The sequence below is a fragment of the Cryptomeria japonica genome, chromosome 2 (genome assembly GCF_030272615.1).
Source record: "Cryptomeria japonica chromosome 2, Sugi_1.0, whole genome shotgun sequence".
NCBI classification, from domain to species: domain Eukaryota; kingdom Viridiplantae; phylum Streptophyta; class Pinopsida; order Cupressales; family Cupressaceae; genus Cryptomeria; species Cryptomeria japonica.
The window spans coordinates 474687851-474712484 of NC_081406.1; the positions used below are offsets into that span (position 1 = coordinate 474687851).

Genomic DNA, 24634 nt, shown 5'->3' on the forward strand with positions numbered 1-24634 from the left:
TTCTTCTTCGTTCTATTTGTTGCTCGAGAATTAATGCTCGTTGAGCGGCTTTAGAGTCCCCTACGTATTCCTTCTTGTTTTTGTCCTTATTTAGCAGATTGGGCATTAATTCTAAATTCTCCTTATGAAATAGAACAAGACATCATATTGAAAAGAACACTTTTATTAATTCATCCCTAGTATACAATGTATGTCACTATAGTGGGGGTGTTCTTGTTTATTCTCCTTCGCCCGTACACAGTTCAGGGATTATTTACCCGTTGCTCGGTTTCATTGCGCTCCTCCTCTTGGTGCTCGTGAAACTCCCGTAGGATTTGTTGGCGTCGGTTCTCTCGATAGTTGTCTTCCCTGCGGTTTTGAAGAGCCAAAAATTCCTGTGCTAGAAGGTTGGGCAAGTTGCTCATCAAATGATTTGTCGCTGGGCTTACTCCAAGCGCACTCCACACATCTTTTGGGACATCCTCGGTGGTGGCTTCCCTTCATACGTGTGTTTCAATCGCCACCTAGAGGATGCAGGAGAAATCTTTCGTAAGTGCTATTTCTCCCTCGAATAGTTCTTCAGGCTCTTTGTCACGGTTACTGCTTGTCCCTTCGGCCAATGGTTGTCCCATTATCCTTGTGCCATGTAGTATATTCCTGTGCTCCGGATAAATTTCGGCAACGGTGCCAGATGTTTACCCTTTGGGTGAACAGTTTTTAGAACATACAGATAGAATGCTTAATGAAAGACAATAATGCCATAGATACCGGATAAGATCAAGCGAATATAAGAGATACTATTCCATTCATAATCATGTCTCTTTACAAGTTACCTTCCGTGGTATATAAAGGTACCGAGGGGATGCGAGGGGCAACCGTCACACCCATAACTACCATCCCTCGGTTACCTTACTAACAAAGTAAAGTACTACCTAATTAACTATGGTTTTATTCCCGTACAATATTACCGCCAACAATTGGAGGTCATGTTAAAGCTTCATTTTAGGCATTGTCAATTAATTTATGCAACATTATAGAAGAAGTTTTGTCGAGCCTTTACATATTGCCTTCCCACTCAAAAGATAGTATTTGTTAGAAGTCATCTACTTTCGATGTCCTTCAAGTCAGTCAGTTGAAGCCTTATGCTGAAAAGATACTAATTTGATTCATTACTCTTCTTGCTAGAGCATCTTGGTAAGATGATGTTGGGGTTTCAATCCCCTTTTGTGAGCCAAAGGTTCTTTGGATTTCTGTCTCCAAAACATCTTTTCTTTGGCTTAAATCTTTTCCAAATGATTCCCCAGCTGCATCCCACCCTCTAATAGATGATGTGATAAAATTTATGGCTGCCACTTTTCATTCACCCCCTTCAATTCTTCTTCATGCCTCATCTTGTCAATATAGATGTTGCCCAAGGCTGAACTGTTTGAATTTAAGAGGCATTCTTTAGTGTTTTTTAGTTGTTTAATTAGCTTATACATACATCCAACAATCTTTCCATTATTCTGCTATTATGTTATTATAAGCAAAGTTTTAAAACTCGGACTCGCCACGGACTCGGCAAACCAAAAAATTGGACTCGGACTCGGACTCGGACTCGTGAAAGAATCGCGAAAGACTCGGCAAAAAAAAAAATGTAGTTTTACAAAAAAACATAAAGAAATTAATGCATTTAGAGAACATAAGAGCCATAATTGAAACATTACACATGCCATATGATCTCCAAACACTCAATATTTGAAATTTCATCATTCATACTCATAGTTTTAAACTTTAAAATGTATAATAGCAGCATAAGTTTATAAATGTTTACAAAATTACATATAATGATAGGTCTAGATCTTGGGGGAGAGAGTAGAGAGAGGGGATAGAGGAAGAGTGATAGGGAGATAGATAGGTCTAAAATCTGGGGCAGATAAAGTGAGTGAGATAGAGAGGGCGAGAGAATGCTAATAGGAGCCTACTGATTACTGAAATTTGACTAAGTCTGAAAATTTAAAAGATCTTCTAAAACCTAGAATTTGCATTATAATTCCTAGAGATCTGAAACCACTCTCAAACATCCTGCCAATATATACATGAAATATAACTTAAAGTATAAGTATATTGACTTGAAGAGAATGAGATTGACTTGAAAAAAAAGATTTAGATAATTTTTTGACGTGTTTTCTGGGTTGCACGAGTCTAGTCAAAAGACTTGCGAGTCCAAGCGAAAGACTCGCGCGAGTCAATTGGAAAGACTTGTGAGTCTTTTTGAGACTCGCCAGGACTCGCCTCGCGAGTCCATGGTGAGTCGACTCATGGCGCCACGTCCAGTGGCGAGTCCATGAGTTTTAAAACTATGATTATAAGTTCCCACAAAGCTTCATTAGGCAACTACATCTTCTCAAATTTGAAAAAGCTATCCAATAAGATTCACTTTGTTTTGATTGAGAAGATAATTGGAACATGGTGAGAACCAAACAACATTAATATATTGTCATTTCCCCTTTGTAATGTCCCCTAATAGGTTTAGGCCTGTTTTAACCATAATTAATCTATTTCTATACATTTTGACTTAAAACTAACTTGAGTAGGAGACAAATCTATCTTAACATGAATCAAATCAGTGTTATTGTTATCACAAAAGCTTGCACCCTTGCTAAGCTATCAACTCAGCAACCTTGTGAAACATGGAAACAACCCCGAAGTGTGGGACCTTGCGCAAGGGGGTTGAATCTCCGGAGAAGGCCAACTTCCTTCTCATTCCAGGTGCAGGTGTTGAACTAACTCAACACTTCAAAACTTACTACTAAGCCTATCCTAACAACTTGCAGAGGCAAAAGGAAGAGGGAATTGCTTGAAATAAAAGGAGGTGATCCACCAAGAAGAGATTGTTCCTCTCCCTATCCAAATGACACAAGTAATTAACTAAAACACCCTGAAGATGCACAACTTTCAGTTATATGAGTAACCCCAATGCATAGATGAAGGTTAGAATCCACTGAATGCCAAGAGGGGAGAAGGATTCCCACAAGTCACACTCAGAAAACTAGTTAACACAACATATATGAAGAGAAAGAGCCACAACATGCACCTATGATGAAGGTAAGAAAGCATACACAACATAAATAGGTTGAAAGAAGGCAAGAATAGTGTTCTTCAATTAATCATAAGGCCAAACGCCAGTCTTACAGTTGCAGAAATGCAAAAATTACAAGTCTTCAAGAGAAGAGAAGAGCATAAGAAAGCTCAAGGCAGCAGGGAGAGAACCCTTTACAATGAGGCTTAACAGCCTTATATAGAAAAATGGGTTACAATGGTGATCATGACCCCTGCATGTCAGTCTGGAAGTGCAGGGAAGTGCATGCACCTGACTTGTACATGCAAGCAACCTAGCCATACCTCCAAAGGCAATTCTCAGGAGGATAGATTGATTGACCTTCCAAAGTCAGGCATGACATAAGTCACCAAGCATGGCCCCGTACCTCCCTTGATGGAAATCCTGCCAAAAACATTAAATGCACCCCTGTGGCTCCACAAAAAAAGTGCATAATTCACCCAATTGTCGGAGCATTTAAAGCCTTGAGTGTCGATCACACCATCCGGAAGTGTTGCAAGTCGGAAGTAGTTTGGAAAACTTCGGAGACCGGGGTCTCCGTAGTTGGGGAACTTCGGGGACCAGGGTCTCCGTAGTTGGGGAACTTTGGAGACCAGGGTCTCCGTAGTTGGACAAGGAACTTCGGAACCTGGGGGTTCCGGAGTTCCGGGGTTGAAGACTAAGGAACTTCGGAACCTGAGGGTTTCGGAGTTTCGGGGTTGAAGACTTAGGAACTTGGGGAACTTCGGAGACCGGGGTCTCCGTAATTGGGGAACTTCGGGGACTGGGGTCTCCGTAGTTGGGGAACTTTGGAGACCGGGGTTTCCGTAGTTGGACAAGGAACTTTAGAACCTGGGGGTTCCGGAGTTCCGGGGTTGAAGACAAAAGAAAAGCTAAGGGAAGGAAGGGAACTTCGGAAACTTGGAGTTCCGGAGCAGGAAAGAAAGAAGCTAAGGCAAAGAAACTCGAAACCTCAGGGTTCCGAAGTTCTGGGCTAGAGGAAGAGAGGGCCAAGGAACTTCCGACAAGACAACACTTCAAACCATGATTTCACTGCTTTTCTCCTTGATCAACTGGGCAGCGCTGGTCCATGGAACATATCTCTGATCGGTTCTCATTGATGGACCAAGGGTGTCATAAAATGGCAACAGTTATCATAATCGTCTTCCTGATATTGAATTGATAATTCAATCTGATTTATAGTCTCAGACTTATTTGTTCATTCAAATTACTATTTCTATATATATTTATATATATATATATATGTTTATTTATTTTCAGATTGTATTATACTACATGTTTTACTGCAGAGTAGTTCTTATAAAATATTATAGTAATTATAATCGTTATATTATTTTCAATAATTATATTATTATTAACTTCTGCATAAGGACATTATCAGACTTCATATATTAAGCATACATATTAAGCACATCCCTATGCATACCACCAAGAACAAGGATGTCACTGCCTGTAATTTAATAACAGTTCTAATCTGAACTAACCCATATTAACAGTATTATACTATTTAAACAGTTTGTATTAATAGTATTAGTTTTTAGACCACTATGTTAGGTTGACCATCATATTACAATATGTTAATAGTATCATTGTGTACTAACATAATTGTATTAATATTGATTGTATTAGTATTCCTCGTATCCGCAATATTAAGTTATTATAAATGTCAATATTGAATTATATTAACAAGAGTAAATTTTACTACAAGTGTTAATTTTTTTTTTTTTTTGATAAAAGTGGATGAACCACTGAAATTATATTAAATTTTTTAATATTTTTTACATGGTGTCTCGTTCAATGAGCACTGAAGGGAAAGAACTAGTAAGAAAACCCTTCAGTATAGCTCAAAAGAACAGAAGCCTATCTACCCATTACAATAGCCCATAGGCAACCCACAAAAAAACCCCAGATTACATCACCAATCACATTAGATATAAAGGAAGCTTGAGAGAAGCTTGTAGGAACCAGTGAAGAAGATAACATCAGAAACAAGAAGCCACCATATCCTGAACAAAATCAGTGCCAACACCCCAAAAAACCAATCTGTCTATGCCCCACATGTATCCAAGGCCCTGCAGAGAACAAAACACAAAGCCAGAAGGGAACCAAGTAAAAGCAATCCTGTCAGCATAAGAATGGTTAGCAAACAAATGCCCATCCATATAAGGAGCAAAGAAGGATGAAGAAAACCCTCAGGAATCACAATGAGGCCGATCCACAAAATAGTCCATAGTAAAAGCCATAATAGCAGCAGCAGGATAAGGAGCCATCTACACCACCATATTAACTGTACTTTCCAGTTCCTCAGAAGAAGCCAACAACCACCAATTTTGCCAAGAACTCTCCAAATAAAGTAGAGCATTATGTATTTAGAAATAAAAAACACAAAACAAGAATGAATATCATACCTGCACACCATCCGGAATATAATAAGGGAAAGGATAACCGTTGCATGATTATCTTGTCATCATAAGAGAAAATGCCGAGCAAAAAACCTCAAACCAAAAGATGAAATTTCCTCTTATCTTACAACAGAACCACTCATTAAGACAACTTCCAAGACAACAGAACGACCACAAGGCGTAATGATTCAGCAGAAGGAGTAATTCCACATAATGTGAAACGAAAGCTCATGGCTAAGTTACCCCCATCCAACCGTAAAGAAAAATGATTACCAAGAAAGCAGAAGATTAGAATCAATGTAGTTTAACAAAATCCAGCCACGAAAACTAATGATTAGCACCGGAGATCTGATACCAAATCAGCCCCCAAAATATCCAATGGAAACCGGGGTACCCATCAACCGTGATGATATCCCATAAACCCATCATGTAGCTTCATGGAACCAGATAATGCCAATCAAGAAGTCCAATAAATACCAAAACTGCCAGTCAATCATAAGATTACACACGGACCATACAATTTCATTCTTATACATTGCCCAACAACTTACCAAAAGCTGTAGAAAGTAAAATAGAGAAAGACCAAACGACAATCTCCGAAATATCAAAAGAAGACGAGGATAACCATCAACAGAGGTATCCATAATATTAAAAAATGCAGCCAAAGAACAACATGAGAAACAACCCAAAACCTGATCACTATCAAAAAATGTCAGCCGAGCATAGTTTGCCCCTCCATTCTCCATACTTAATAAGGAGCTACTACCAGAAATAGCTACAACAAAGATGCTGCCATAAGGCAGAACAACATCCCCCCTATAGCCATCCAAGGAAGTGAAACACCCCATAAAACAAGGAGAAGGGAGAGGACACTCGGACAAAAGGCAGGTCACCCCAAAAAATAGAAACCACAACAAACTCTCTCCTTAATGAGGAGATTCTCCCAATAAATGTCAACAACAAAGATATTGCCCAAAAGACCAACACCTTTATTATGGGCACTTGTGAAAGAACACCCACACCAAGAGTAGGGGATGAGGGAAGTTTCTGGATGGAAGAACTGCTAAGAGAGAAGCTTCATGTAGGAGATAGGAATGTTCGAAGGGGCAAGTTCTATATAATCAGCACCCTCAACAACAGCCTTGTTAGCTATAAAATCTGCAAAGACATTGATCTCTCTAAAACAGTGAGAAATAGAGAAAGTGGAAAAACCTTTTAGTCATAGGAGAATATGATATAAAAAATACTGCAAGTGCCAAGAGAGACACTTTTTGCTGGCAATCGCCTGAAAGACCAGCATTGAATCACCTTCAATAACAATATCCTTAATGTTTAAAGAAAGAGCTAGATCAAGCCCAAAGGATAAAGCCTGAAACTCAGCCACATTATTAGTGCCATGGCCAATATATTTACCCACTGCTTCGATGAACTTTGAAGAGTGATAAAAAATAATTACCCCAATCCCAGACCTCCCCGGATTACCCTTAGAAGCCCCATCAAACTGAAGTTTGAATGAAGGGAAAGGAGGACTCCTCCATTTAGCCATCTTGCGATTAAGAAGCGAAGAAAATCCATCTGATATAACCCCATGAGAAGGCATCAAATGAAGCGAAGACCATCGCCAAGTGACCCAATTATCCCAATGAGAAAAGGACCTGAGATGATCTAAATTTTTATGAATGAAAGAAATCACCACTTCACTAATGGAGGCTTGAATTTTACCAATTATGTCTGCCAAAGTCGCAAATTTATGTTTGAAGATTCTTGAATTTCTTTCAAGCCAAAGATTCCAAATCACCAGAGATGGAGCGACAACCCAAAGAGATGAGTAGAATGAAGAGGGAAACAACAAGGGCCATGCCATAAATTGTGAAAGTAGATTAGAACAGAGAGCGGAAGACCATCCTAACATATCAAAAAACCAATACCAACATTCAGAAGCAACAACAGGAAAAGGTGATCCACCGATTCCATACAATAACCACAGAAAACACAAGGAAAAACTGCTGTAATCCCAAGCCTATCCAATCGCATCCCAGTAAGGACTCTATCTTGGACTGCCAACTAAGCAAAAGCCCCTGCCGCAGGATGCCAAAAAAGCTTAGTAGGCCAAGAAGAGTGCAAAGGGGCCTGAACCAAAGACTTGTACCCATCTTTGATTGAATAGGAGCTTGATTTATTTTTAACCCAAACCAAAGAGTCCTCCTTATTAAGGAAAACTAGAGGTCTTTTACGAATTTCATCTACAAAAGCTAAAATAAGATTGTTATCAATAGACAAGGGAGGGATATCCTTCCATTTAGCCACTAAACATGGGCCTGATGAGACAATATTAAAATAATCTGCAACAAGAGGCCCCCAAAGATCCGATAGAATATCAGGCAAAGGGGACCAGTCACGAATAGCTAAGAGAGTAGGATGCCCATTCCAAACTTCATTCCAAAATCGGGCCTTTTTCCCACTATGGACAACCCAAGATAGATGTGGTAAGACCACCTCCCTACAAGAAACCAAAAAATTCTAGAATGCAGAGCCCTTTGGAAGGGATGTTGCAGTAAAAATCCTTTCTCTAGATGCTCCCCTTAAATACTTGGTGAGCATGACGAAAGCCCATTTACTGAGGGTCTGCATATAACTTCCAAATCAATTTTGCCCCCAATGCTTTATTCTGCAAAACTAGATCACGGATACCCGCCCCCCCCAGCTCCTTGGGACGACAAATTTTATCCCAAGCAAGAAGAGGGATCTTCTTTTTACCTCCAAAGTTATCATTCCAAAGGAAGGTTCTAAGGGAAACCTTAATATCCTTAATAACTTGAGATGGAGCTTGTAGGATAGACATCAAATATGTAGGAATGGCATTCAACACTAATTTGATTAAAATGATCTTACCAGCCATCGTAAGCCACTTATGATTCCAGGAGGAAATTCTGGAGGTTATTGAATGAACAACTTTATCCCAAAAGGAGGTCTTTTCCAATCCCAAAAAGAAAGGAATGCCTAAGTACATACATGGAAAGGTTCCAACTTGAAAACTCCAGAAGCGGGTAAGTGTATCCTGAACTAGAGTGGGGACATTCACAAAAAAGACTTTAGACTTCTGATTATTAACTTGTTGTCCAGAAAAAGCAGCATAATTAGAAATAATTTTCTTAATAACTTGGGCTTCCCTCATAGAGGCCACCCCAAATAGAAGCGTATCATCAGCAAATAAGCAATGAGATTGTGAAGAAGGGAGACCATCGACTTTGATGCCTGACCATAAACCAGATGCCGTAGCACTAGAGATAGCCCTACTTAATGCTTCCACCAAAAGAATAAACAAAAAAGGAGATAGGGGGTCTCCTTGCCTAATTCCTCGGGAGGAAGCAAAGAAACCCGAGGGAGAGCCATTAATCAAAATTGAAAAGCGGGCAGAGGATATACATGAAAACACCCACTTAACCCAACTATGCGAAAACCCTAAACGATACAAAACCGCCACCATGGACTGCCAATTAACCCGATCATAAGCTTTAAGCATGTCTAGTTTAAGAATCATGGCTGGGACCTTTTGATGGGATATGGAGTGCAGGATTTCGTGAGCTACAATGGCACCTTCAGAAGTTTCTCGACTAGGCACAAAACCACCCTGCTCCAAGGAAATTACCCGAGGAAGGAGCTTAGACAACCTAACCGAAATTGCCTTAGTAAAGATTTTATTTAAGGTAGTACACAAGGCAATCGGACGAAAGTCCGAAAAAGAGGTAGGGTTATCTACTTTCGGGATGATAGCAATAAGAGTGGTATTAATTTCTCTTAGTATCGACCTATTCCTTCTAGATTCCTCCAATGCTAGCAGTACATCATTTGCTATAAAATCCCAACATTTCTGAAAGAATAAAGCCGTAAATCCATTCGGACCTGGCGCCTTTTCCGGGTGCATGGAAAAGACACTCTCTTTTAATTTAGCCAAAGAAAAGGGGGCCATAAGCATCCTATTATCCTCTTGAGACACTAAAGGGGGGATCGAATTTACAAACTCATCATCCACCAACACCGGTTCTGCTGAAAGAAGAGACTTAAAAAACCTAACAGCTTTGGCAGCTATATCATCCTCATCCATCAGATTGTTACCATTAGAGTCAGTAATACAAGAAATTCGATTACAAAGTCTCTTGAGCTTAGAAGAGGAGTGAAAGAATTTAGTATTTCGATCGCCTTCGGAAAGCCAAAGGTCCCTAGACTTCTGTCTCCGATAAGATTCTTCCCTAGCCAAGGTCTCACTCAACTGCGGGTTCAACAACTTTAGCTTATCATACATTAAGGAAGACATACCTGAAGCAACAATGCTTTCATTTAGCTGCCCAATTTCCTCCAGAATCCTAGCCTTTTCACCAAAAATATTCTTAAAATGCATCACATTCCAATCCTTTATCCTTAACTTTAAAAAGCCCATTTTCTTAAAAAGCTGAAACATCCGAGACCTAGGAAAAAATGGAGCTGAAGTCCACCATTGTTTTAAGGAAGATAAAAACGATTGGTCCCTAAACCACATTGGCTCAAACTTGAAAGGTAACTTTCTAGGAGCCCTATCCTCAAATATATTGAACTGAATTGGGAAATGATCAGAACCAGTAAAGGGGAGAATTGAGGACACAAAGTCCTGTCCTGAATTAAACCAGTTATCTGAAACCATAAAGCGATCCAGCCTTTCCGAAATTTGACAAAAGTCCCTTCGCATGTTAGTCCCATGTAAATGACCCATTAAGAGGTTTACAATCAACCAAATTCAGGGAGTGAATAAAGTTGCAAAAGTCTGACATAGAATGTTTATTAGGGATGATTCCCCTAGCCTTTTCATCCATACTAGTAATTGCATTAAAATCTCCCCCAAAAATCATAAAAACATTCCGCAGAGGAGTAGCAAGAGAAACCAAAATATTCCAAAGATTTCTTTTTTCTAGAACCCCAGATGGACCGTAGACATTAAATAACCAGAATTTTAAACTTGACATCCTACTCTTAACCAGCCCAAGCATCCAATTGGATGATGAAGCAATTAATGAGAAATGTACACTAGAATCATTCCAAAGGACTGCCAGCCCACCCGAAGCACCAGAAGAGGGAGATGAGCAAGAATTCCATACTTTCCAAGAAGAAAATAACCTATCAGCCGAAGACAAATTTAGCTTAGTTTCTTGTAGCAATACTAAATCACACTTCATTAAGTCCAATTGTGACTTAATCAAGCGTCGTTTGTTAGGGGCGTTTAAGCCCCTAACATTCCAAGATATAATCCTCATTGGGCCTGAGGGGAAGCATCAACTCCTCTCAAAACATTCAAAGAAAGTGGAGAAACCAATCCTGCCGAAAAAACCTTATGCAGACTTCGTTTGGTAGCTAAGGCTCTTGTGAGAGGTGGACTAAAGGGTTTCTTTGATCTTTTCTTTCTAGAGGTCTCCAAAGAAGAAAGAATAGTTGTTTGAATTCCTGCATCAATTTCTAATTTAGTCTTAGTATGCTTGGGTTTGCGACCCCTTTTCCCCGGAGTGGACAAGGGTGAGGTAGGGAGAAGAGGGGTTTGAACCAAAGGGAGCCCGGGAGTGACCTCCACGAGTGCCTTATCTACCCTAACCTCCTCCTTATCTGAGACCAAGGGAGCCAGGGATGACACAAGACCTGAAGCCAACAAAGCCTTATCCATGTTGAGAAGCTCAAAAGAGTTATTGGTGGGAAAAGCAACCAAGTCCTTCTCCAAAGAACCCAGATCAACCGAAATCGAAGAAATTACCTTATTTGCTAAAGGAGAATTAAGAGAGACCTTATTAGTGTAAACAATATCCTGGATCTGAGCAATGAGATGCTCGTTTGGAACAACGTCAATACCCACGGGTTTGTCACTAACTATCAAAACCTCAGGGATTCGTGTTTCAACTTCTAAGATATTACCCACATCTGGAACAATACCAGCAGCCACAGATTTATTTAAAACATCAAGGATTCATGGTTCAGCCCCTAAGATATTTCCCAACTCAACCACATGTTCAGAAGACAATCCCATATTTGGAGTGTCATTAGAATTTTCCAGAAGGGGAGCATTCGACAGACCAATCCTCGAGGAAGGAACAAAGTTCTTAGGTACTGCTGCTGGAACCCTAGAAGTGAAAGTTTTCTTCAAGGGGGAAGGAGGATTAGCAACAGCCCCAACAAATTGACCTTTATTCCAGGCAAAAGTGTCCACATTCTAATCAAAAGGAGATTCAGTATCCCTTGATCCAAATCGAATAGATTTCATATGAAAAAACAAGGGAGAATCCATAGTTATTACAGAGCAACCAAAATCCTCAGAGTCCCTGACCAGATTTTGACGCCACAAACCAAACGGAGACCGAATGTTGCAGAACTTTGGCAGGGAGATTTTAGGGGAAATTAAAACACAAATTTTGACAACCAACACCCCATCCTCAAACAGCAAATCGGACAACAGAAATTTTCCTAACGAATCCCAATTTTTGTTAAAATATTAGATTCAACGAATTCTGATGGTAAAAGAGGAAGTTTAAACCACATAGGAACCTGTTTTGGGCCAACCCTAGAAGCCGCTAGAAAGGGTTTCCAACTCTCCACAAAAATCAGGTTTTTCTCAAGCCAAAAAAATGGAATACTCAAAGCCTTATCTCTAGCAGATGTAGAATCAAACACAATGATAAACGAACTTGCAGAGAGAACATGGAAATACAAAGTGCCATACCAGTGTGCATGAAGTTTATAATGGAGCTTGGACAGAGGAATAGAATCACCCCACACCTAAATCACGACTGCCAAAGCCCAAAGATCACGAGCCTTCTTCCCCAAAATGGCATCCAAGGCATCAATCAAAGGAACCGAGAACGGAGCAGGCTGAGAGGGTGATTCCACATTCGACAAATGACCTCCCAAATCCTTTGAAATTGATTGCAAATTCGCAGAGGCATTCGGCCGAGCCTTATTTCTAGAAACCCTAGCATTTCGTTTTTGCTTGCCCTTTTGCCCATTCCCCATATTTCGATTACTGTCCCGATTCTGATGCAGCCGAAAAAACCCTTTGAAATATGCAGAAGAAGGGAAATCATGTTGGAGTATTTTATCCTCTGTCAAGCGAGCAGGTGAAGCCAAGACATCAATCCATTTGCCATCCTGAAAAACCCACTGCGGAATATGTCCTGCCCGAGAGCCAAAAGGATCTTTGGGGGGGAGCAGATCAGACACCGCCTCATCCCCCCAACGCCTGTTCCGTTGCATGCCGAACACCTCATCCCCGATCGCTCGCTCATCCCGAAAACTCGCTCGCTCACCCACATCGTTGACGACGGACGACCATAATTTGAATTTACAAGCCCTGTATTTGCTAAGGATTTGAAGGGAATGGGATGGGCTAGCGACGGTCGTGTGCAGGTTTGAATTTAAAAATTCATGACTAATCGTTTTGAATTTTTGAATATAAACAGTCTGAATTGCTTGCGTTTTTCTCAGTGGTCGAAGTGTTAATTATTTTATCTATGCTAAACTGGCATAACAAATCAGTATCCTAGAACCCTTTACTAATCTACTCATACCGTGGAGTTTTTCCCAGATACTGGTCTGCGGTATTTCCTTCCGGATTCCCTCTTCTATTCTTTTCCCGTATTCCCCCCTTCTTTTGCGAATGGAAATGAGATATACTTTATACATTTTCGTGCCTCTTTGGAGAGACGTGGGAACTCCTCACCCCATCGTGCCTCTTCTCCTATGAAAGGCTGTGTGATACGATTTGTTTGTTGGTAACAATATTTTTTTTACCAGTGGCTAATATGATCTTTAACAAGATCACATCCCTTCATACACAACTTTAGGATATTAAGTAATCGGTTAATATCATGACCACCCTGTGATTAGTATTAGTGAATGTTTTGCTGCCTCCATGATTAAAACCGATACTCATTACCAATCACTCTTGCTGAATATCACTGTCTATTGTTGAGGGGACAATCTCTGACACCAGCAGTCAGTTTTTGATTTAATAATTAACTTTATTGACTGATTAGGATGAATGCTATTGTATTATATATTGTTTTTATTGAATATTTGTTTCCTGAATTTATTTATTATTATATTTATTTCTAACTACATTGTTATGATAATGAATGTTTACTTATCAATTTATTATTGATCAACTACAGTTACACACTGTTATTGATCAAACATTTAAATATCACTATCTTATTAATATGTAATATTTATTTATAATATTTTTAAATATATTTTTAAATATAATATTAATTTATTTTATTTAAATATTTCAAGAATAATTAATAAATATTAATGAAATAATAATATTTAATAAATAAATAAATAAATATTTAATGATTTCAAGTAATCATTTGTTGATAATTATTATGTTAATTAATAATAATTACTTCATTTAGGTTAGGTTATATATAATGGTCAAGGAGGGGACATGACACCCTTTTCAAGATTAGATCCATGAAGAAGATCTCTAGCATTTCCCTTTTTCTATAGGCTAACGGATAGAGCAAGGGAAATCAAAATAATTATATTCTAAGTTGGCATGATCACTTCATTTTCAGAAGGACACTTAAATATTAGGTCCTATGTAATGTTTAAACCTGCTTTTAACATTTCATTTAGAATGTAATTCAAAAAGGGGCCTTTGGATGTAATTTAAAAGTATTTCTAAATACTTGGAGGGGACAGCAAAATAACTAAAAATAAAATAAAATAGAGGGCCTGAAAGTAAAGTGTCTTTGAAAGAGAAGTCAAAGCTTACATCAAAGGATCCATTATACATAATCATCATTTCGAATTCAAATTTCAACATTAAAGCTTTCAAGGATGGTAACCCTAGGTTGGCAAATTTCCTTAGGACAAAAATCCTCTTGGAATCTTGGATTTGAGGATGAAAACCCTTATCTTCAATTGGGTTATTATACACAACTATTGTATTTGAGTTTATTAATTGCAATTGTTCAATTCATATTTGAAAGCAAAGTGTGCGGCTTTGTCAAATCAACTTCCAGCATTTTTCAAAGAAGTAGTGCTACTTCTTTATATTGTTTGCCTTTATAAATCGGACCTTATTACTTTAGTGCTGCCATACACAGCAGATTTTGGAGTGCAGCCTTTTGGAGGATAGATCGCACCACTGTAAGAGTCTAATGTTATGTTGGAGCCACCACCAATCCAAGCACAACCTTATATTATTAACAACCTGTCAATATTAGTTCATGTGCTTGTATTCAATCTGAGCTCTTCTAAGTGCAAGTTGAAGTAATACAAATTCTGGTGATGTAATTCTGAATATTATATGAAATATTTCTGGTGTTCAGCACTTCATTTCTAAACTATTTTCTGCTGTATTGCTGCTTAGTCATGGATTAGTCTGCTGCTGCCTTACTGTCATCATAAAAACCATCTGTCATTAATGAGGGGTTCTAAATATATTTCGTATCATTAATTATCAGAGTTTATAATTAATTCTGCAATTTGTTTCTTCCAATCAGCATAACTTAGGGTTTTAGTATCCATTTCAGTTTTCATTCTATCAAATAAAATTTGCATATCATATATTGTTAGCTTGTATTTTTAGCTCAGTTCATATTAAATATTTCCCAGGGATTGACTATCTATTTTAGCATTTATTTCCAGTTCTCCATAATCATAAAAAAACAAAATTACATAGTTTCCTAAAAACTTTAAAAAGGGACATCACATTTTTTACTTAATGATCCAGTTTTTTTCCAACTAGCTCAGAGATACACAAATTTCTCAACTCTTTCCATGATTGTAGCAAACTGTTTCTTTCCAATGAACCATATTAATTTTCTTCATTTTTCTTTGACATCCCATAGGGCATACTCATGGAGGTATATCAGAAGTCAATTTGGGACGTAGACTCGTTTGTGCTCCCCCTTATTGTTTTATCAGTAGGTAGGGCTTTATTGGAATCACTTAGAAGAATAAAATCTTGATAACCTCCCATCTCCTAGAATGCTTGCAATGCTTTCCAGCCAGCCTGCTTGAGTATCAGGGAATTTGAGGCATAGAGATTAGCCAATATTACCTTCTAAAGTTTTAAGTGTATGTGACCCTAGAGGTTCTTCAAAAGCATCTGAATATGCATAAAAAATATGCATCTGAATATGTGACCCTAGAGGTTCTTATTAATGTTAACCTATGTTGCTGGTTTAGGGTTTGGCAGTCCACTGATTTTTCCCCAGGTTCAGTGCATGGCTGGGAATGTCTGTACAATGGTATATATTACAGACATATAAAAATAACCATCATTTGCACAAAATATATGTACTTAAATACAGAATTGAGAATTTGGCTGATAATTCAATGCCAATTTTCAAATCACAAATTTTAAAAGTAAATAAAAATGTTTTATAACTTCATATATAGTAATGTTCACATATAGATTTATGGCTATTCCTTCACTCGATACAATCATTCCTTGTCACATGTTAGTTCACTGATCGATCCCAACGATCAATTATTTGTTGCATTAAGAAGTAAGTAATTGATCAGTAGGACAAACTGTATAATGAAAACACAAACTGTGGAATGTGTTGATTGTAATTAGGGAAATGGCTGATTCCAATTGCCTTGGGCAACATTGGAATCCGCCCAAGGGGGCCAGCCCCTTTCTCCAACGTGTAGGGCTGGGCCCTATACCTCACGGCACTCCATTAAACCCCACGCTACATAATAAAAGCCCGCGCCACATACAAGGTAGCGTGCTTCCACAAATAGGGCCAACCCTATCCTAACATGGCATTTCGATAAAAGGGAAATATTAATAATTAAAACCACCAATTAAGTTAAAAGCTGACTCAATTAGTCTCTTGCACTCCATATAAATAAATGGCATCTTCACTCCATTAGATACATAACACATGCATCCTTATGCGAAATATATATCTGCTGATAATGTGAAATTCACACATGCCAAATGAAGCGAAGTACACATCTGATTAATGCGAAGATTGGTGAAGGAACTTATGTGAATCATCCCTGCCATTTGAAGAAGCAAACATCAAGCTCATACTGTCACAAAGGAGGCCGAGCTGTCCCAGAATTAAAGTGCTAGGGTTACGGATCAGTTTCAAGCATAACTGCAGACCTAAGATACATCAAGAGTGCAGATCTAGGGCTTGAGTCTGAGTGCTGGTTGGTGTGTCTAAGGGGCAGATAAAGTGCAGACCTGTTGTTGATTCCATCAGCCCTAAGTGCAAACACTTCAAATATCTTCAAGAACTTGAGATAAGTGTTGCAACTGTTATATGAATATAATCCATAATCAGATCTGAGGATCCTTTCAGGCTGGGTTTTTCCTCCTAGGAGGTTTTTCCAAGGTAATTGTGTTTTGTTCTTATTTGTTCATTTCTATGCTATGCCTAGATCTAGAAATCTCTAAAATTTAACAACAAACAAATCAATTAGAAACTAAATTCTGATTTCTAAGATTTTACATTAATCTGAAAGTATAAAATCAACAGAATGAGTTGGACGGGGGATGCGAACCCCGGAAATGAATCAATCGGCCCAAAGAAATTCGTGATTCATGAGGGTGGTAAACGACATGAACACCTAGATCACTAGAGCTGAGGTCATTCTCATTTAGATCTGTGTTCCCATGGATTAGTTGGCTTAACCAACCCGCTCAATAGAAGTAGATGGGTCTTATTCATGCCCCATTCAGGCTATTTATTTGTGCCAATATTGGTTGAGCAAAGGGTGGCCCCTACTATTCTATGGGCAATTCTGGATTACGGGTGGGAAACTCAACTATAGGAAAGGGTGTTCATGCCCCCCCGGGAGGTAGATTAATTGACAGGGATGGGTGGGTGGATATAGGATAAGTCTGGGTGGGTGGGAATCGTAGGGTTCCCAGTGTTCATCGGGGGCTCGACGTTCCCAGGGAGATGTTGTCCCAGCTAGCTATACCGCCAATAGACTAGAGATTCATATGGATAGTGGATTGGTGGAAGGATCTGATCGAAGCAGGTGGAAGGAAGGGGTAGAAGACAATTTTAAAAAATAAAACGGAGTGGGGGTTTTGGGGTCAAGGGGCAGTGACTTTTGTGGTATCCTAGAGGAGGGGTGTGTGTGTAGGGTTATGTCAAGTCAAGCCACTATATGGATTGTGTTGGTATTTATTGCTGAGCTGGATGAGGTTGAGGTGAGTCATTAGATGGATTTTGTCAACTTTAGTGACTTGGTGAGTTTCTAAGAAGAAAGGGGTGTGGTTGACCAAGGTTGAGAGGAAAACCTTTGGATTTGGCTAGCTTCCGGCAACTTCAATTTGTTTGTTCAATGCATTGAGTTGGTTAATGACAAGGAGAGGGATCAGAGTGAAAGTGAATCCTAAACACCTCAGTCTAGCATCAATGCTCTCTTTCCTCCACTCAATCCCAAGTTGTTCTAGAGCAAGGAAATGATGAAGGTTTTGCATAGGCACTTCAATGAATAGATGGATATTTTTTGATGTTTTGTATTACATTGCACGTGAGCAACTCACTTGTTTGAAGGAGTTGGTTATGAGATGAATTATTTAGGTGTTATTAACGCATTGATTTGAATAGTGGTGTTAATGAGACTTTTTTTGCTTGTTTTTGATATTTTAAATTTTTTATAATGTTATGGTATTTTTTTGTGCTTTCTAAATGTTTTTGAGTTTTGATTTTTAATAAATACATGTTTCAAAATAAATAATCTAATCTATGACATTGTTCTAAAAGTATAAAAGCTATTTTACTTGTAGGCAATAATTTTAAATAACAACATGAATTTAATTGACTTGCTGGAAATATTAAATAAAATAAAATTAATGCATGTTTTTTGTGCTTTTCATTGAATTAAACATACACAATGAACTATATCTTCATAGAAAATATATGAAATTGAATCATTCTCTGGAAACGCAATTATCAATTTAGCAGATAATTGACAAAACTTATTTCCACAATTGAAACAAAAATTGTTCTGAAACAAATGCAGTTTTGTGGATACTTCTAAGTAATCATAAAAGAAAATGCAGTTTTGTGGATATCTCTAAGTTATTATAATCTAGATTTCAAAGATTTGTTGGCCTATTTTGACTGAGTACTTTCCCAAAACCCTTCCAGGATAAATCTCTCTAAGATGTTTACAGAAGTTCTCTAGAAGGATCCTGTGGGGAAAATTCTCCTTGGAGAGCTAAGAATGATGTGTTTGGATACGACTATGATCTATTGAAAGTTTTGTTTAATAAAAGCCACAAACTTTAATGTAAGGAAAGAGAGTATGGGGTTTGGATCATGAATTGACCCAACCCAACCTTTTAGATCCTTATGTATTTGGATTTAAATTCCTTCCAAGAGAAATTTCACAACTGACAATGAATCCAATCTCTGAGCCTCCTTCAGAATCTCCAATTCAGATATAGTCTCTTTTAGTTCTTTACCAACCGTGTCTTGACTCTCAACCTCTAATCCTGATACCAGGTGATTTTTGATCCCATTGATTTTTTCCTTTACTAATCCATTGTTGTTGCCGAGTTTCTCCTCCCGGGTTTGGTAGTCTCACTTTTCATATGGCTTAAGAGTTGAACTTTTCAATAGTTTTATGTTACTGGTTTGATGGGGTATATTTAATAGGGATTCCAATACTAGATCATATGTATGCAGAATCTTGTTTTAACTGAGAGAACTAAGAAGTTTGACTGGTTACAACTTTGAGATATTGAAACATTACCTGGCATATAAATTTGACTCCCACAATAGTATATATTGAATCAAGATTCTCCTATTTACCATGTGACCGCAAGGTTTGAAGATCCTATATCTGTAAATCTTTTTTGTTATTATTTGTATTTTACTCTGTAATTGCTATAGCAACTTCATTTGATTTTCCAGATGGTAGAAATCTGGATGACAGGGAACTTGTAGGGGCAGTTTTCTCAATGTTGGCATGCTGTTATCAGTATTTTTTTAATCCATACTTAGTATGTCGAAATACTTTTCATTCTATGAAAATTGTACAGGTTTCTTGCATCTTAAATTTTAGTCAATATACAACTACTGAATGTTCTGTTGAGATTCGATTTAATTTTTGTTTTGATTTGTTGGATGTTTTGCAGACACATGGCATTGCTGAATATATTGCTCAGGTATGTTATTTTCTTAATTTTATGCCCATTTTACTTTGATAACTGCAAATGCTTGTGTCTATTGGCACTCTACCAATCTTACTTGCCAGTGCCACAGGAAGAGATGGAGAGGAGAAATGGTTTCTGGTGGTCACCAGATAGTAAATATATTGCATTTGCACAGGTTGATGCTTCGGACATACCTTTTTATAGGATCATGCATCAAGGTAAAGCAACTGTTGGGAGAGAAGCAGAGGAGGACCATGCTTACCCCTTTGCTGGTCATACAAATGTGGAAGTGTGCCTTGGTGTTGTTCCAGCAACCGGCGGTGACATTTCTTGGATGGATTTGTCATGTGGATTGAGTAAAGATGATGCGGAGGAAGAATACTTAGCTAGGGTTGCATGGATGCAGGGTAATGTACTGACTGCACAAGTTTTGAATAGGGTACATTCTAAGTTGAAGCTTCTAAAATTTGATTTAAAGACTGGAATGCGGGAAACTCTTTTGATAGAAGAAAATGACATCTGGGTGAATTTGAATGACTGTTTTACACCTTTGCATAAGGGTGTGGATCGTTTTGCAGGAGGCTTTCTTTGGGCTAGTGAGAGAACTGGATTCAGGCATTTGTATGTTTATGATGGGAAAGGTTATTGTTTAGGTGCCATCACTGAGGGTGAGTGGATGGTCGAACAGGTTGCTGGAGTAGATGAGATTAATGGTGTTGTTTATTTTACTGGGACACTAGATAATCCTCTAGAGACTCATTTGTACAGTACATTGCTCTTTCCTAATTTTGACCACCCACTTCAAAAGCCAAAAAGGTTGACACAGGAGGAAGGGAGACATTCAGTGGTCTTGGACCATCAGATGCAGAGATTTGTAGACATCCATGATTCTTTGAAATCTCTACCAAGGGTCACACTGCGTTCCTTGCAAGATGGTAAGTTGTTAATACCCATATATGAGCAACCATCTCTGACACCTCGCATTCAAAGATTACTAACTTTAGCTCCAGAGATAGTTCAGATATTGGCAAGTGATGGTACTCCTTTATATGGAGCAATATACAGACCATCTGTTGAACTGTTTGGACCTCCGCCTTATAAGACGTTAGTTCATGTGTATGGTGGTCCACATGTTCAGACTGTTTACAACTCATGGGTGAACACTGTTGATATGAGAGCACAATACCTATGCAGCAAAGGCATCATGGTTTGGAGGGTTAGTATCCATGTTTATATTAATTTCCACTTAATAAGGTATTAAATGTGCTTGAATTGCTCAAATTGTTTGATATACTGTTATGTGTGTTTTTGGTAGGAAAACCGAGCTTCCATGTTTATACTGTGTTGTAATCTCAAAAAATATTTTCAAGTGCTTATTTGGAATCTTTTGAATGTCTCCATGAACTTGAGACTTTGTTGCCTCTATTGGATAATGACACTTGTCTATTTTGTGCTCAACCTCCCAATTCACCAACACATTCAATCTTCTTTTTATATTATGTTGATTTTTTTATTTTTACTTCTATTTCTAGAAGTGTGCAATATCATAGGGGTTATCCAAATGCCATTTTCAAACTCTTTACATGGTTGCTTATCTCCTTTATGAAGGTGCAAAACCCATGTATTGTTAAACTGACATATAGGCACTTAATAATAGACAAATAGGAGTATTTATGCAATGGGTATGGTTTGTTGTAGGGTTAAATTTCATTCTCTACAGTTAGTCTTCAACATAGCACCTCAAGGAATACCCCCTTGGCCTATCAAAGTTTAAAGCTAAAGAAGTTATTACTCACTTTAGCAAATTGTTCTGTTTCTGTCCCTGCCAAGCGTAATCTAGAGGTTTTTTGTTTTGAGTTTGACACCCTTGACACTCTGAAACAGCCTAGCTTTAGGGATTTGGGAGCCTACAACTTTGAGCACCAAAACATCATTTGAGACATTCTCAAAAATTCCTAACTCAATGAGTCTTAGTTATGGATGAAATTATACATGTTGTCTAGGTGTTTACACAGGTTGCAGATGTTTCTAAGGTGTTTTGCACACATTGGAGTCAAACACAAATGAAGTAGATTCCTGCAAAAATAAAGAGATCGAGGCTACAGTTTTGTTAGTGATGAAACAACTAGATGAGGAAGGGTTGGCGGTTTCATCTGTCATGGCAGTTATTCATGTCATGATAGTACTATATAGGTCCTTGTTTTTCCCAGGAGGAATGAACAGGCATTGTAATGACTATAAACAATGTCTTTTCCTGTTTTGTTTGGATTTTGGTCATTTTGTTTTCAACCTAACTTGACGTTAACACATTAATTTAACTGTAGGGTCATTGTGGAATGGTTCTTTCCATTCTTTTTAGGTTCTTCTTCTTGGTTGACTGCATAGGGAGTTGAGTGCAGGAGTGTGCAAGTTGCAAAGCAATTGCAAGTGTTAGGATACCGTTGTAATGATGACTGCTGTCCTTAAGTCCCCAGGAAGGCACTAAGCTTGTAATTTGGAGAAGAGATGGTGGCAAGAAGTCCTTACTCTTTTGGACTTTTGCTCACATCTGGTTTTCTCTAGGATAAACAATCTTATTTTTTTGCTTTTTCTTTGAATATGCTCTCATAGGGTTTCATTGCTTCCTCATGCACACAACTATCTACTTTAGTTTGCAGCACTTTAATAACTCATTTCTAGAATACAATTGACTGACTTCCAAGCACATCTAAGAGAGGATAGCAAATATTTCAACTAAGTTGGTAATCGGAAATACTGAGATTTGTGCTGTTGAAGAAGTCATGGAATATCTGTACTATTTATGGATCATCCTATTAAATACTTAATTCGGTATTCTACTCTGGTTCAAAAGATGTATTGAGTTGAATTCTTTTTGCAAGCATAGAGACAACTAAATGACTATTTAGAACCTGGTCTAAATGTGAGCAGATTTAGCTATTACTTTTTTAGTCATCGATTGAAGTTAGTAATATTCGTCTGCAGTAGTAAATCAACATTTAATGACATATAACTTATGATATATAATGTTGTCACCATTGGTTTTTCCATAAATTGGTGTTTTAATTGATTGGAAATTGATTCAGAATGCCTTGTGTTTAAAGAAACTAATATAACTTTCATAATTCATCTGTGGATGCTATTTGAGAACTCGAGAATTGGCATTAGAGAAGCACAACACAGTCTCATGGCCGTTGAGCTATTGTTTGATGTATTTTGTATCTTGTTTATGAATAATGGTTAAACAATCTCACTCCCTTCTTCCTCTCACCTTCCCTTCCACCTCTCCATCCTCTTCCATCCATTATCCCTGAATCAATCTTTTCCACCCCATAAGTGAATATAACCTAAGGGGTTCTTATGTGACCACTGGGGGGCAGACTTCCATATTTCGACTATCAAATTTGCTTTACTGTCATCTTGGTCGGTGATGCAAATTTGGTCATTATTGTCATGTCCTTGGGTGCATATATTCAAATACTCTGATTGCAGTTCTGGCAATTATTATTTTTATTTATTTCATTAATCTCCATTGAATGATCCTGCATGCATTAATAATAACTTTATATTTTGGGATAGCATACTAATTCAGTGGTGATTCCTGTGCCACAGCTTGACAATAGAGGCAGTGCACGGCGTGGACTAAAGTTTGAAGGTGCACTGAAATACAATATGGGACACATTGATGTTGAAGATCAAGAAACAGGTGTGGATTGGTTAATTCAGCAAGGCTTTGCAAAATCTGGTAGAATAGGTCTTTTTGGCTGGAGTTATGGGGGTTACATGGCAGCTATTACCTTGGCCCGCTGCCCTGATATGTTCCAGTGTGCTGTTGCTGGTGCACCTGTAACAGCATGGGATGGATATGACACTTTCTATACAGAGAAATACATGGGCTTGCCAGCAAGTAACCCTGCAGGCTATGAATACAGTTCTGTGATGCATCATGTATCTAAAATTAAAGGCAAGTTGCTTCTTGTTCACGGCATGATTGATGAAAATGTGCATTTCAGACATACAGCTAGGCTGGTGAATGCCTTGATAGCATCAGGAAAGGAATATGAGCTATTGATTTTCCCAGATGAGAGACACATGCCACGACGTCTCAAGGACCGTATTTATATGGAAGAACGAATCTGCAACTTTATTGACAAGAACTTATAAGTGCTGAGTTGAATCTTGAAATATCAAACAATTTGATGGCCAATTTAATATTGATAACATCATTTATATGCTTCCAATAAAAATAATTGCAAATGTGCAGTTTTCTCATATTTGTTCTATGCCACTGAAGATGAAACAGCTTGAAGGCAAGTTTCTTGGTTCTGGAGGACTTGATTGACTGCTTCTTGATAGGCTTTTACTTGTGATTTGGTGTATCTTGTTTGGAGCGATTGGGTCATTTTCATGGGGCAGTTTCTGTGTGAATTTTTTGCCTTAGAAAAAAAAAACATAAGAAGCCTCTGTCAACAGCAGTTGATCTTTGAATTTCATTCTTGAACTGGTTGGCATTCCTCATGATTTGGTACATCTACTGTAGCTTTTTACAACAATATCTTACTAGCTTTTATGAGTACTTAGGTGTATGCCCAGATGCAAAGCATGTTCTAGTGAGACTATTGCTAGACTTTAGATCCAGTCAATGCCTTTGCAGTGAGTGTAAAAAAAATCTTTTTAATTGTATATTTATGGTGAGATTTTACTTATTATTTTCTTGGTGGCTTTCTGATTCCTTTTTTGAGATTTTACATGACTGTGAAAGTACAATCACTAACTCAACTATTTGAAGTGCGTAACATGAACTTGATCTGTACGTGAAGTTGAAATCACGGTTAAAAAATCATAGAAATTGGAGTACTCTATTTCCTCCTTTTATTTGATGACCGGATAACCATATGTAAGACCTGCCATCATATTTATAGGATTGCTAGCATTGAATGATAAAGGCCCAATCATATCACCTCTGCAAGACTTAGAGAAGGCATGCCCTATTTGTTC

At 38.1% G+C, this 24634-nt stretch overlaps 1 protein-coding gene across 1 annotated transcript in view; it reads left to right on the top strand.

Moving 5' to 3' along the window:
* Positions 1-24349, top strand: part of LOC131048939 (uncharacterized) — a 129162-nt gene extending 104813 nt beyond the window's left edge. The window contains exons 3-5 of the mRNA XM_057982964.2: positions 19622-19651; positions 19749-20855; positions 23249-24349. Of these exons, the coding sequence (XP_057838947.1) occupies positions 19622-19651; positions 19749-20855; positions 23249-23800 (1689 nt within the window). The 3' untranslated portion in view covers positions 23801-24349. The remainder of the gene's footprint in view (positions 1-19621; positions 19652-19748; positions 20856-23248) is intronic.
* The last annotated feature ends 285 nt before the right edge of the window (positions 24350-24634 follow it).